Below are 13327 nucleotides of genomic sequence, written 5' to 3'. Positions count from 1 at the left end.
AACATCCAGCTACTTGATTCTTAGAGGATTTAACATAATACTGTCGAGTTTACTATGATCTGTTTTGTACCCAAAGTCCCGTGACAAATATCAAGTAATCATTGAAATTAAATATAAAACAACATAAAATTGAAGTGTAAACATAAAGGGGAAATCAGAGTACGTCTAGAAATATCAAAGAGAGTAAGAGTGTGATTGTGTGACTCAAATAAGAATCATTTTTGATCTCTGGATATTTTTGATCACATAGTGTATTAAATTGTAAAACGCAAAAAAATTTAAAAAATTAAAGGAATAGCGATGGAATTGGAATATTTAGAGGCACTATTGAATGAGTTTTATCATCACGGAACATCCAATTTTCGTAAAAAGGAGATAGAAGCACAGTTGAAGGAATTTCAGGAACATTCAAATGCATCTCAGATTTGCATCCAAAATCTTACTAATTCTTATGGATTAAATAATCAATTCATCTTTTTCTTCTCCGTTTCAACTATAGAAGTAAGTAAAAGTATTTAATTCATTCACTTTCATGATATTAAGCATAAAATTTCTAATTTATTGATTACTCATAGTTTACAATAACAAAACAGTGGTTCAACATAGATAAGAAATTAAGGATCCACATTAGGGATACGTTGTTCTTTATATACTGCAATTTACCATCAAATGTCGGGGCATTGCAACGTGATAAGCTGGCTCAATTGATAGCATTAATTGGCAAAAGAGAATTTCCATCAGAACATGCTGAATATGTCAATCAAATTCTATCCCTTACCAAGATGAAGTTCATTCTGGGTATTAATCTATTGAAATCTACATCCAATGAAATTTGCAGCACAAAAGTTGATTGTAGTCATCAGCAGAAGAGCAAATTTGTTCAGAGGTAAGTCTAAATTATGTCCATAAGAGCTATTAAACAGTTCAACTTTCACTTTCAGTATGATTTTATGTCTGAATGACATAATGACCTTACTAGGGAAATTTCTTACACTCTGTGTGTGCCATGTGAGCAATAATGAGTTGATTGTTGGACCTGAAATGGATTTTGACATGCACCGTTCCTTACCAAATGATGAAAGATTCTCATTCTGCTGCAGTGAACTGCTTAATACTATAGCCAGTATTTTTTCTTGGGTTCCATCAAATATGGAAACGACAATGAATATAGAGTTCTTCAACAACATCTACGAACTGTCAACATTCACCAGTGAAAAGTGTATCAATGTTCATCTTACAGCAATTACGACAATTTGTGAATTATTTTATTTACAAAAGCAAATTCCACAATTAAATCTTCAAGCAAATGGCATAACTGAGTTAATCCAACAGAAAAATCTTGCTCATTCACCCGAAGAGTATCAGGATAAATTGACGGAACTGCTTAAATTATTTATCCAGCAACAGTGGTCAAGATTCGTCAATCAGCCAGAATTTCCATCAAAAGAATTTCTTTTGCATTTATTTAGCTTCACATTCTCGGATAATATTAGTGCATTGACATTCGGTGAACGATTGTCATTATGGATACCAATAATTAAGAGTTTTGACGAGAAAATAGCACCAAGATATACGGAAACGATAGTTCAATTAATATCGAATGTGATTCTTAAGATGCAATTCCAAAATAATTCAGAATTACTGGATCTTTTGGATACTGAAGAAATGGATGAAAATATGGAAACGGAACTACAGAGTTTCCGGAATAATTGCATAGAAATTGTCTTAACTGCTGCCGAAATAGAACCGTGTAAAATTTTTGATCTCCTGAATATAGAATTTACTAAAGAAAATGGACATTTGAAGAACTTTGTTAATCTACTCAGCACTCTGCCTGATTTTACAAAAGATTTAACAGTCAAGAGAGTGAGTTTAAGTCAAATTGTGAGATATTCAACAGATCCATCATTTCATTTACACTGCATGTGTAAGGATCTAACGACATTACTACAAATGGTGACTCAGACATGCAATGTGATTCTAGTGATTACTTGTGATAGAAATAACTCGATTACTAATCTAATTAGGACATGCATCATCTTATTGAAATTAGCAAATCAAAAGAAATTGCATTTATATGATCTGGATGTTCAACTTAAAACTGATTTGATAGAATTACAGGCACAAATATTAACAACTGTAAGAGGATTAATGTTACTTAGGACTGAAATTTATGAGAATCATAATGAGATATTTGAGTTGATTGAGTCAGTCATGTCAACACTTTTACCATCACATTATGGATTTATTGAACCTCCATTGGTATTAAATACAGCAGTTCAATTAATGGTAACAATCACGACAGTTCTACGTCCAAATTATTTCCTGAAGAATCAACTAGTCCAAGAGCTGTTCCACAGCGATCTAAGCAGATTTGATGAACAGATTCGGCTGCAAATTAAGCAGGTCGTTTTTAATGCTCTTGTGCTGCCATACAGCAACATAGCTGTAAACTTGACAGAAGAACAGGAATATGAGAAACGAGGAGAACTTCTTCAGCAGTATGTTGGATTTATAAGCTATAAGTTCCTGTCCTTAAATGTTCAAACAAACTACATCGCAGCAAAGCTCGAAATTCGATCGGAAATGAAGGACTATGAGCACTTGCTGAATTCATATGAGAATACAAATAATTACTCAAAGCAGATCCTCCTTAGTTCCATAAATCCAATCATCAAAAAGTCAATAGAAATATTTCAATTTGCTGCCAAAAATTATTCACATGACGAGAATGACTTATCAATGATTATAAATTTTAATTTAAGCATCGTTAAATGCTTACAAGTTCAATTGGGTTCAGATTTTGTGATAAATATCGTAAGACTGTTCTTAGAAATAGCATCAACGCCAAATAGAAGTGCACATGCTTTAAATAAGCTTCTTGAAATGCTCATCTTTATTGTTCAACATACAGGAACGACATCGACACATTTGATGCCTGATATATTGAAATTAACTGTCGATGATCTTTTGAGAATTAATCCACAAATTGACATTTCCTATAATCTATTCTCATTGTATGACACAATATTACAGAATCACTGGAACTACTTCCAGAAAAATCTATCAAATACTCGAAATAGTCAAGAGGATTTAATGAAGATATTCACGACATATGGGCAATTTTTATGCAATGGATCACCAATCGATCCACATATTGGTCGAGTGATTATGGCTTCACTTGAGAGCCTGAATGAGAAATGGCATTTATATGATAAAGCATTCTTTAAGAATTCACTCCTTAAGTCATTCATGTGTACATTATTACGTCTAATTATATCGTCTGATGGAATTTTATTTTATGATCAAATTATCACTATTTTATTTAATATGTCTGAGAATAATAAGCCGGCACTACACGAGTGCTTAGCTGCTTTATTTACTGATAAGACGAAAATCGTTCAACTATGTGAAGTGACTGATCTTCCGACTTTTGCTAATATTATGGAAATTTTGATCCAAGATTCGCATGTGGCACATCAGTAAATATTCTTCTATGTCATGATTTATGCTTAATATTTGAGTATCTTTTCACATTAACAAGAAATTAACTCCATGAGAAATAACGATGACAAATTTTTTGAAAATTCAAATTTTAACGGTTTTTCGTCAGAAAATTTAAATTAACAATGACCGTTAATAAGAAAAATTCACTTTTTTCGTTGAAATGAAAAGATAGACAAATATTGAATTTAAGTATATTTTTAATTATATTAAGGAAGAAATTAATCGATCTATGTTCGATGAAGAGTCATTATTATTATTATTTGCATTTATACTTACATTTTATATTTTATATTCACTTAAACTTGTCATAAATTCCATTGAAAAATTTATATATATTATATAATTATGATGTATTGATAGAACTATACATTTTTAACTTGCGAATAAGCACAATAAAATTTTTTTTATTAATTAAACGACACATGATATAATTATTTATTTAATTTTTCATCAAAATATCTTAGATTGGACTTTGTGGAGCATTCTCGCTAAAATATGGAGCTTGATTTGCTTGAAGGAGTGTATTGCATAAATCACAAACCTTGGCGACTTTCTGACTCGGTCCACTTTTGACAGATCGATTGCAGCATGATTCACAAAATATTGTACCGCAATGACGACAATTTCGCTTTCGGCGAGTTACTGTGAATTCTAAAAAGATAAATAAAATATTATTAGACGGTTGAATTCTTAAAATTCAAAGGAATACAGCTAAAATTCAAGTTTTGACAGTTGAAATTTAAAATTAAAGTTCAAAATTCAGATTTTGATTGCTAAAGTTCAAAATTTGAATTTCGACTGCTAAAGTTCAAAATTTGAATTTTGACTGCTAAAGTTCAAAAATTTAAATTTTGACCGTTAAAAATCTCAACTAAAATGTTACCTAATTTGCACGTTGGACATTTATCGACATCATCCAAGTCCTGCCAACGAACTTGTGAATCGGCTGAACGAATTTTCTCAAGCTGCATTTGAAGCGATTGAGACAATTTCACAAAATCTTTTTGGACTTGTTCACTAGTTGATAATTCCTGTTGTAACATGGTAAGTTTTGATTTTACGTCAAAGTTGGCCTTTTCGAGTCTATCTACATTTTCACTTAATTCAATATTTTGCATTCTCAAATCACTAATTTCTTTCTTGTTGTCATTTTCGATTTTCAAAAGTTCTTCCTTTTCACCGATTAATTTAAGATGATTTTGATGCTGTATCTTTAGTTTGTCTTCTAAGCTATGGATTCGATGATTTTGTTTTTGTTCTATGAACAGCTTCTCCTTTTCCTTTTGATGCAATTGGTCTCTTAAAAGATTAGTCTCGTCACGAAAACTGACACATTTTGTCTCATTAAATTCCTGACCGACTTTTGAGACAATCAAATTTTCGTATAGCTTCAAGACTAACTCGTGAAGTTCCTCTATGCTTTGTGGCAAATTTATATCTTGATCCTTCATTTGATTAGAATGTTCTAGATACCTGCCACTCAAATATTCATTGTCTCTCTGCAATGTCTCAAGATGCTCATGCAGTTCTGTTCGTTCTTCCATGACTTTGACTAATTCGCGACTTACGTCGTCTTTGAAATTACAAAATTCACTTTGTAATTCAATCATTTGTCGTTCACTTTCATTCAATTTATCGCATAATTTTTGGACAGCATCTTTATGTTCTTCGCGCTTCCTCTGCCATGTCTTTTCTAAATCTAATCTTAGTGCTGATTCCTTCATTAAATCTTGCTTCAAGCGATCAACAATTTTCTCCACTTTAACAACTTTTTGCTTCTCATTTTCGATAGATTCTTGAGCCTGACATAATTGAAGTTCGTAATTTTTACACATTGGACATTCCTGAATACTGTCACTTTCATTTTCTACTCCTTCGTCCTTTTGTGCTTCACTTAATAAACCAACTAATGCTGATTTATGCTGTGTTTCGCCTCTAATTTGTTCCATCTCGTCGTAAGCAGCTCTTAGTTTCTCTTTTAATTGAAGGATTTCATCTTCTAATGGAACAACTAAAGAACGTAATGTGTCGGCATCTTCCTGAGCATATTTTGATGCAGATCCTGTCAGTTTACGTGCTGAATCCTCCAAGTTCTCTTGACTACTATTGTTTGTTCCAGTTATCTTCTTTACATTTCTTGCTAACGTCTTTAGACCGAGGAGTGCATCTAAACTTTTTGATTCCTGGAAAATAATAAATGCATTAATAATGGAAAAAGTGCAATTGAATCACAAAAAGTGTTAAAGACATGAGTCAATGTATTACTTGTTGCTGTTGTTCTCTTAATGACGTCACTTCTGATTTGTATCTCTCATTTTCGTCCTGAAGTCGTTTAATTTCCTCATGAGCTAACGTAGATTCATCGCAAGTCTCTTGGATGAGCTGATTCAATGTCTGAACTTCCTGTTCGTGTCTCATTTTTTGATCTTCCAGGTCCTTTTCTCTATTATATTCAGCTATGACGAGTTGTGAAGATGCTTCCTCAATTTCCTTCTTAAATACAAGAAGCTTTTGCTTTAGCTGTACACATTCCTTCTCTTTAGCAAGATACAGTTCCTTCATTTTTGCTCGTTGCTGGTTGAATTGCTCTTCTTGAGACATCTTGGATGTTTCTGTGTGATTTCAAGAAATGTCGTATTAATCGTGTATTTATAGATTAGAAAAGTTTAAAATGAGTGACAATTGTTTACCTGATAAATCCATGATTTAATTAACTCGTTTTCTAAGTTTTATTGGGTGTGTTGGTAAATTAATTTTAAAATTACGAATTTACTTTAATCTCCATTAGTTTATAATAAAATAAAATTTTTTAAACAGTTTTTAACTGTACACCTATTATAATTATGTATTTAAATAGTCAACAAAAACCTATTAATTATGTAAAATTTTAAAATTGATTGAAAACATACTTTGAAATTTTCAAGGGGAATGTCTATGTGTCAATATTAGTCATAAACAAGTTATAAAGTCTGTATTTTGGAAATAAGACGTTTTTCACTGGCTGTATCACACTTATAGAGATAATAATGTTATTAATTAAATGAAAAGTGTTAAAAACAAAAACGGCCAACTTAGATAAAAAAAAATTGTGTTACAAAACTATACAAATGTCGTAAATTGTATGGTTCTACATGAAAAATTGAAAGGTTTTGAACAAATTTAAATAATTTTTGACCGTTTACATCAATAAAAATGTTAATTATATAATTTTACCTAATTTCATCAAGATACACCCAAAGTGTGCACCTAACAGCATTCTCTTTTGCTATTTATAAAAGAATGATAACAAAAAGTAAACAAAAACAATGGATATTCTTGATATAAATTGTAGATTTTGTTTAGTAGACCGATCCAGAGATGTTCGTATGCTGGAACTTGATGAAAGCATTGAGGAGCTATTCTACGATCTTACACAAATCAAAGTAAGTACAACAGTTGTATGAAAATGACTAAAGACTTAAGAATTTTTTAATTTTAGCTCACAAACTATACCAGCCATCCAAATATTCCGCATTCGATATGTGAGACATGCTATAGAGATCTTATGAAATGTTTAGACATAAAGAAACTATTCATTAATAATCAGATAGAACTTGAGAAGAAGATTCTAATAATATTTCATGACTTGGATATTAAGCAAGAAAATGATCTGCAAACATCCAAAGCGGAAGCAACAGATAGCTTCTTAGACAATGAAAATTTATGTAATTTTGAAGCATTGTCACAAACAGAAGTGATCTATGAGCCCAATCAAATTGAAATGACAGAATGTCCTCATTGCCTTAATTTATTTGACCAGTCAGAATTTCCGAATCACATCCAGACACATAAGAAACGACATGAATGTCAATCTTGCAGCTATAGCTCTCCAAAATTTGACAGACTGCAAAAGCATTGCCAAAAGATCCACAAAATTAAAGAAATAGTTAAGAATAAGTTAGTTAGTAATAAGACCGATGAGAAGCAGCAATGTGCAGTCTGTGGGAGTTTTGTTAAGAATCTAGTCGAGCATCTAAAGTTCACTCATAATCAGGCAAAGAAAAGCTTCTATTGTGATCATTGTAGCTACTCGTGCTACTTTAAAACAAAAATTGAAAGGCATTTACAGAAACACATCCCAAAAGAATTTAGAAACTTAATTAAATGTACTGAATGTGACTTTATGTGTAGCCGAAAGGATGCCTTAAAGTCTCATATAATGACAATGCATCAGATTGATAGACAAAAAGTCTATGACTGTCCACATTGTAAGAAATCATTCTATAATACATCACAACTTAATATCCATATAAAGTCAGTCCATCAGAATATAAGGAACCATCTGTGTCAGCACTGTGGGAAAGGCTTCTTTACCCCAAAAGATCTGAAAATTCATTTAGCACGGCATTTTGAGAAGAATGAAAAATGCTCAGAATGTGATGCTGTTTTCTTTTGTAAAGTTGACTTACGGCGGCATGTTAGACATAAGCATCAACCGGCAAGCATCATTTGTCACATCCCTGATTGCCAAAGAAAATTTCATACAAATTCACAGCTTAAAATGCACATAAAGACAAGACATGAGCATCTTAAAGAATTTATTTGTAATTTTTGTGGATCTAGTTTTGGACAGTATAACAACATGAAGAGGCACATCGATTCTATTCATAAAGCATTGAGGATACATTGTCCAGTTGATAACTGCACATATTCAATTACTAGAAAAGACAAATATAAGATTCATTTAACTAAAGTACATAAGAATATTGATGAGAAAATGAGAGAAATTGTCCTTAAGAATATTAAGTATGAGTGACAATCATCACTAGATACCTAATCGGACTTAAGAAGACGATGTCGCGGTTTATAAAACACAAAATATCGCGTCTTATAAAGAGCATGCGTCTTATGAAAATCAAAAAAGTGTAAACATCAAAATAAATAAAAATGGATATATTTACAGAAAAATACTGTCGTTTCTGTCTAAAAGAATCAACTAGGCGTATCAAACTACTCAAAATTGATAAGACAATCGAGGAATCGTTCTATGAACTTACACAAATTAATGTAAGTTAATGAAATTTAATATTTATCACAATATTAATGAAAATCATTTTTCCAGCTATCAAAACATTCAGTATTCCTTAATCTTTCAAACTCGATATGCATAGAATGTTCAAAAAACCTAAATAAATGTATAACTACAAAGAATTTGTTCATAGAGAAGCAGACTGAACTTGAAAAGAAAGCAACTGGATTTAACAGTGTCAATATCAAAACCGAGAATGTAGATCCAGTAAACAGCATAAAAGTAGAATATAATAATGAGAACTCAAATGATAATGATTTCGACTTCTCGGAACATTTTTCTCAATCGTATGTGGATTGTGATAGTAATGACCTTAAAGAAGATTTAGTGGATACAGTTGAGCAAACAAATTCAGTGATAGACGAACCGAAACCTAAGAAAAAGAAGCGCGAGAAGAAAGAATGTACACTTTGTGGAAGTAAAGTTAAGAATCTTAAGGAACATTTCAAATATACTCACAATCAAGTTAGTAAAAAGTATTTCTGCGATAAATGTTCATTCGGATGCTATTTTAAGCACAAGATTGAGATCCATGTACAACAGCATATTCCCAAACAATACAGAGACTTAATTGAATGTGCACATTGTGAATTTAAGTGTTCCAGGAAGGACACATTAAAGAAGCACTTCACAAGTTTCCATACAGCCTTTTCTCGCGAGAAAAATGTCTTATGTACAGAATGTGACAAGGCTTATTACAGCATCTCGCAATTAAATAATCATATTAGAAATATCCATCACAACATCCGTAATTATGGCTGTCCACATTGCGAAAAGAAGTTCTTTACAACAAAAGATTTAAATTTGCACGTTCCACGACATTTTGACAAGAAGGAAAAGTGCCCTCGATGTGATTTAATGTTCTATACAGTCGCTGAAGTTCGTTCACATATTAAACGTGTCCATTTACCGCCAACAGTTTCATGCAGCTACGAAGGATGTGAAAAGAAATTTGCAACAAATGAGATGATGAAGAAGCATGTCAAAATCAGACATCAAAAGTTAAAGGAATTTGTTTGTGTTGAATGTGGTTGTCCATTTGCACAGTACAATACAATGAAAAGACATATGGATACAGTACATAGATCACTAAGAGTACAATGTCCCGTTGAAAACTGTGGATTTTCAATGAAAAGAAAGGAAAAGTTTAGGCAACATTTAATTAAATATCACAAGGAATTAGACGAAGAAGCTAGAGAAGCTGCAATTAAGAGTTTAGAGTACAAGTCGGAAGAGCAGCAAACACATGTCACAGAATTTCCATGTACTGAATGTGGAAAGATGTTCACAAAATATCACAATTTAAAAAGGCATGTAGCTAAAGGTCATGTTAAAAAGGTATATCCACGCAGGCTATTTTACTGTCCATTAGATAATTGTTCATACAAGATATCGGGCAAGTACAGAGTTAAAATACATCTTCAAAGAAAACATCAGTGTGATGAAAATACAGTGGAATCACTTTTTAAAGACATAAAGTTTGACGTCATTGAAGTCACTTAAACTACTTTTTCTGTTTTAGCTTTCGGCTCTCGAATTGCTGACGGAACTTTTGTACCAGTATTGTAGATTATGTTCATTGTGTGTAATAAATTTGCTACGGCCTCCTTCACGCTGTGGTATGCAATGTTTTTGATGTTTAATTTCTCGATGTTGTTTGTATGATCCTGAAAAATATTTAATTAAATTATGCAAGAATTACAGCAATATGCTGTTCATACCTTAGTAAGCTTTCTGAACTCTTCACTAAGATGAAGACAGTGTGGCATCTGTTGCGGCGACACAAAATCCTCAGCAACTTTTATACATGAATAAATGTTTCGTACCTGAATTAAATAAGTTATGCTGATTACAAACAGTATCAAATGTATTTCCTTAAATACTTACTTGATGAGGTGTACCTGCTGGCAATATTACAGTATCTCCTAAAAATTGTACAAATGCGTATCCTTTTACTCCATATTCGGAATGTAGTCTGTTTCGTAGTTCTCCGTCCAAATACCAATTCTGGTCATGGATGACATCATGATCCTTTGCAATTTTAAAACCCTTTTCAGATGCAATCTTTATCAGAAAGTCTCGAACTTTGTCTGCATCACATGCTTCATAAATATGCCATATAGCACCTGGAATCTCTCCATCCTTAGTGACACGATCAATATTAGCTAAATCACAATCTCCTTCAATTATTGCCCGAAATCCTTGTTCTACATATTCGTCAACACTTATGTTTTTATCACGAGGAAATCCTATGTAGCACATCACATTACAGGCATCAGATATATCTAAATGAAGATTTGTCGTGCCTTCTTTGAGATAAAATGGGGATCCATATGCAAAATATCCTTTTGGTCCAAGATCAGGATGTATGAAGCATTGTGGAAGATATTTTACTATGTTTAAATCACCAGTACGATTTGTGTATGGATTCATGGGCAAGTTTTTCATGATGTCTTCAAATCTCGATGGCATGATCTTTTTAAAATCTGTTTCTGGCGGCCAATCTTTAAGCTGCAAAAGAATTTAAAATTTAACGACTTTTATTAATTTGAAATTTTTAGTTCAAAATTTGAACTTTAAATATTTAAAATTGAATTAACGGTTTTAAAAAGAATTAGCAAGCTCACCTTTAATAGCATTGGTTTGCCTTCATTATCTCTCAAACGCTTCTCAACAACTTCAAATCCATCCCAAAATACAGCAATTTCCTTATTTCGAACGAGATTTCCAGTCATACAATTAATAAAATCAGATTTCTCATCTCCAAATTCATTTGAGAATGATTGAGGTAGCCATAGCTTCTTATCAAGTAGTTGAAGTACATTAGAGATCAATACCGGCTGACCGCGTTGCCATTGTTCAGCAAAAAATTCTTCATTTCTCGGATGTGTTGGATCCAAAAGTCTTAAAAGTTTATTCTCACATAGCCATTTGTGTGGAACGTCTTTATAGAATATATCGGAAGTAGCTTGACTCATAACTCTGGAAATGCTTAAAACTGTTTCTCGTCCATTCTTTGCAAAATATCTGTCTGGACGAATATGTCTTGGCTGTTTTGGAGGTCTTTTAATTAATGGAACTTCATTGAAGACATTTACATCACTGTCCTCATACTTAACAGTACTTATGTCCACTTCCATATGCTTGTAAAGATGAATTGGTTCACGATTTAAAAATGTTTTAATTAATGTTCCATCATCATTAATCATGCTGTTTATTATATTCTCTTTTACTCGATCAATTTCTATGATTGGTTCCGTTTTATATCCACAATTATGTATTATTTTATGATAACTGCAAATATCGTGTAGATTTCTTTGAAGGACATCCATACAATCACCAACAATGATTTGTGTCAGAAATAGCTCATCGTAACTGTGTTCCTCCTTATTTTTGGAACAAACTGTGTCAGCAAGATTTGGATTTTGTTCATTTGCACAGTCAATACACAAAGTCAATCCACAACTGGTGCAAATTAAGTGGACATTAAATAAAGTTGTATTGCACAAATCACACATCTCTAAAACACCATCAATTAATCTCTTCCAAATTACTGGCTTTGAATCTGATTTGTATTGCTCGTAATAACTTCGTTCCTTAGCTATTATCCTGCATAATTCATCACCAACATGAGCAATTATTAATCGAGCATTTGCGACTGATAATGATTTAAATTTTAATTTATCAGGCTGTGGAATCCAAATAGAGCGATCTACATCCTTCGGATCATCCATTGGATCTAGAAAGCCAACGACAACCAATTCATCTCCTTCATATCGAAGCTTTCGGAAGTGATAAAATCGACAATCAACTTCTCTTGTCTGTCGACGTTTTCTGTCTGTTTTTTTCAAGCACTCAATGCACTTTGCTAGCTGTGGTGCTATAATGTAGCATACGCCTGGCTGACAAAAGCTTCTTCCGTTCTTTTTCAGATCTTCAATTTGTTCATTTGTGAGCTTTAAGCTACTAACATTTTGTCTCATTTTTGGAAGTCTTTCATTAGCTTGCTGTTCACCATCTATTGATATTTTCAATTTACGTGCTTGATATGGTCTTGCTGGCTTTGGTCCTGGATTTCCTGGTTTTGGTGTTTTAACGGGCTTGACAACAGGAGTTGTATTTTTAAATGAGCCTTTTGGACGTCCCTTCTTCCTTACAACTTTTGTCTCTTCCTCGCCAAAACTTTCGGATGTACTTTTGTCAGGTTTTATGTCTTCTTCATCATTTTCGTCAATATCATTTGGATAGGTTGAAATCATTGGATCGTCTTCACTGAATATCAATGATTCTGAATTGTCATTTGGTATTGCATCAGATCCTTCCAGCTGCTCAGGTGGATATTCTAATTAAGAAAATAAATTCGGAAAAAATTACAAAATTATTGAAATCAAAAAATTTTCAATTAAAACCTGGATTAATTGGTATCACTGGAACCGTCGGATTCTCCTGTAGATACATATTTGCGAATGGATCGCAATGATACTCTCCATCTGTCATATTTGACCTTATTTTCAATTAATTTTTATTTTTTCACTAATGCCGAATATTTTTGTTTTTATTAGCACTTATTTTGATGTTGCGCAGTTGTTGACATTCTGACTGTCTGACATGGTTCTTAGCTGAACATGTGAAGTATGGATTATTAATTGCAGTTTGGTCGGTTGATTCCAGCAATGAATTGATTGATTTTTGTAAATAATTTCTTAATTACAGTTACCATAGAAAATGCGCTTTTGTAATAAGCACTTAAAT

General features: G+C 32.4%; 5 protein-coding genes across 5 annotated transcripts; 3 read left to right on the top strand and 2 right to left on the bottom strand.

Annotated features, from left to right (window-relative positions):
• The first annotated feature begins 222 nt into the window (after positions 1-222).
• On the top strand, positions 223-3826 carry ebo (ellipsoid body open). Its single transcript, XM_070646341.1, has 3 exons — positions 223-501; positions 576-886; positions 942-3826. Exons 1-3 carry the CDS (start codon positions 301-303, stop codon positions 3484-3486), a joined length of 3057 nt encoding a protein of 1018 aa, XP_070502442.1. The 5' UTR covers positions 223-300; the 3' UTR covers positions 3487-3826.
• Positions 3827-3876: 50 nt separating this feature from the next.
• LOC139095090 (rab GTPase-binding effector protein 1-like) lies at positions 3877-6430 on the bottom strand. Its single transcript, XM_070646343.1, has 4 exons — positions 6198-6430; positions 5773-6119; positions 4391-5690; positions 3877-4158 (listed from the first exon to the last, which is right to left on the bottom strand). Exons 1-4 carry the CDS (start codon positions 6208-6210, stop codon positions 3968-3970), a joined length of 1851 nt encoding a protein of 616 aa, XP_070502444.1. The 5' UTR covers positions 6211-6430; the 3' UTR covers positions 3877-3967.
• A 356-nt stretch (positions 6431-6786) lies between these two features.
• Positions 6787-8454, top strand: LOC139095095 (zinc finger protein 121-like). Its single transcript, XM_070646348.1, has 2 exons — positions 6787-6929; positions 6986-8454. The coding sequence occupies exons 1-2, from the start codon at positions 6813-6815 to the stop codon at positions 8300-8302; spliced, it is 1434 nt and encodes a 477-aa protein (XP_070502449.1). The 5' UTR covers positions 6787-6812; the 3' UTR covers positions 8303-8454.
• On the top strand, positions 8413-10219 carry LOC139095093 (uncharacterized). The gene is made up of 2 exons (XM_070646345.1): positions 8413-8553; positions 8609-10219. Exons 1-2 carry the CDS (start codon positions 8434-8436, stop codon positions 10076-10078), a joined length of 1590 nt encoding a protein of 529 aa, XP_070502446.1. The 5' UTR covers positions 8413-8433; the 3' UTR covers positions 10079-10219.
• On the bottom strand, positions 9895-13141 carry LOC139095089 (lysine-specific demethylase 3A-like). The gene is made up of 5 exons (XM_070646342.1): positions 12985-13141; positions 11203-12917; positions 10463-11086; positions 10297-10401; positions 9895-10242 (listed from the first exon to the last, which is right to left on the bottom strand). Exons 1-5 carry the CDS (start codon positions 13070-13072, stop codon positions 10075-10077), a joined length of 2700 nt encoding a protein of 899 aa, XP_070502443.1. The 5' UTR covers positions 13073-13141; the 3' UTR covers positions 9895-10074.
• Between the last annotated feature and the right edge of the window lie 186 nt (positions 13142-13327).

Source organism: Chironomus tepperi, unplaced genomic scaffold (genome assembly GCF_022539635.2).
Source record: "Chironomus tepperi strain 1889 unplaced genomic scaffold, CSIRO-AGI_Ctep_v1 contig_359, whole genome shotgun sequence".
NCBI classification, from domain to species: Eukaryota; Metazoa; Arthropoda; class Insecta; order Diptera; family Chironomidae; genus Chironomus; species Chironomus tepperi.
Note: the sequence above shows the minus strand (reverse complement) of the source record. Positions and strands in the feature narration are given on the sequence as shown.

Coding starts and splice junctions, on each gene's coding strand:
- ebo (XM_070646341.1), top strand. CDS start 301: ATGGAATTGGAATATTTAGAGGCACTATTGAATGAGTTTTATCATCAC. Junction 502..575: donor TCTCCGTTTCAACTATAGAA/GTAAGTAAAAGT, acceptor GATTACTCATAG/TTTACAATAACAAAACAGTG. Junction 887..941: donor AAGAGCAAATTTGTTCAGAG/GTAAGTCTAAAT, acceptor TTTCACTTTCAG/TATGATTTTATGTCTGAATG.
- LOC139095090 (XM_070646343.1), bottom strand. Junction 5,691..5,772: donor TAAGAGAACAACAGCAACAA/GTAATACATTGA, acceptor ATTATTTTCCAG/GAATCAAAAAGTTTAGATGC. Junction 4,159..4,390: donor ATGTCCAACGTGCAAATTAG/GTAACATTTTAG, acceptor TTATCTTTTTAG/AATTCACAGTAACTCGCCGA.
- LOC139095095 (XM_070646348.1), top strand. CDS start 6,813: ATGGATATTCTTGATATAAATTGTAGATTTTGTTTAGTAGACCGATCC. Junction 6,930..6,985: donor ACGATCTTACACAAATCAAA/GTAAGTACAACA, acceptor TTTTAATTTTAG/CTCACAAACTATACCAGCCA.
- LOC139095093 (XM_070646345.1), top strand. CDS start 8,434: ATGGATATATTTACAGAAAAATACTGTCGTTTCTGTCTAAAAGAATCA. Junction 8,554..8,608: donor ATGAACTTACACAAATTAAT/GTAAGTTAATGA, acceptor TCATTTTTCCAG/CTATCAAAACATTCAGTATT.
- LOC139095089 (XM_070646342.1), bottom strand. CDS start 13,072: ATGACAGATGGAGAGTATCATTGCGATCCATTCGCAAATATGTATCTA. Junction 11,087..11,202: donor GCAAACCAATGCTATTAAAG/GTGAGCTTGCTA, acceptor ATTCTTTTGCAG/CTTAAAGATTGGCCGCCAGA. Junction 10,243..10,296: donor AGTTCAGAAAGCTTACTAAG/GTATGAACAGCA, acceptor AATATTTTTCAG/GATCATACAAACAACATCGA.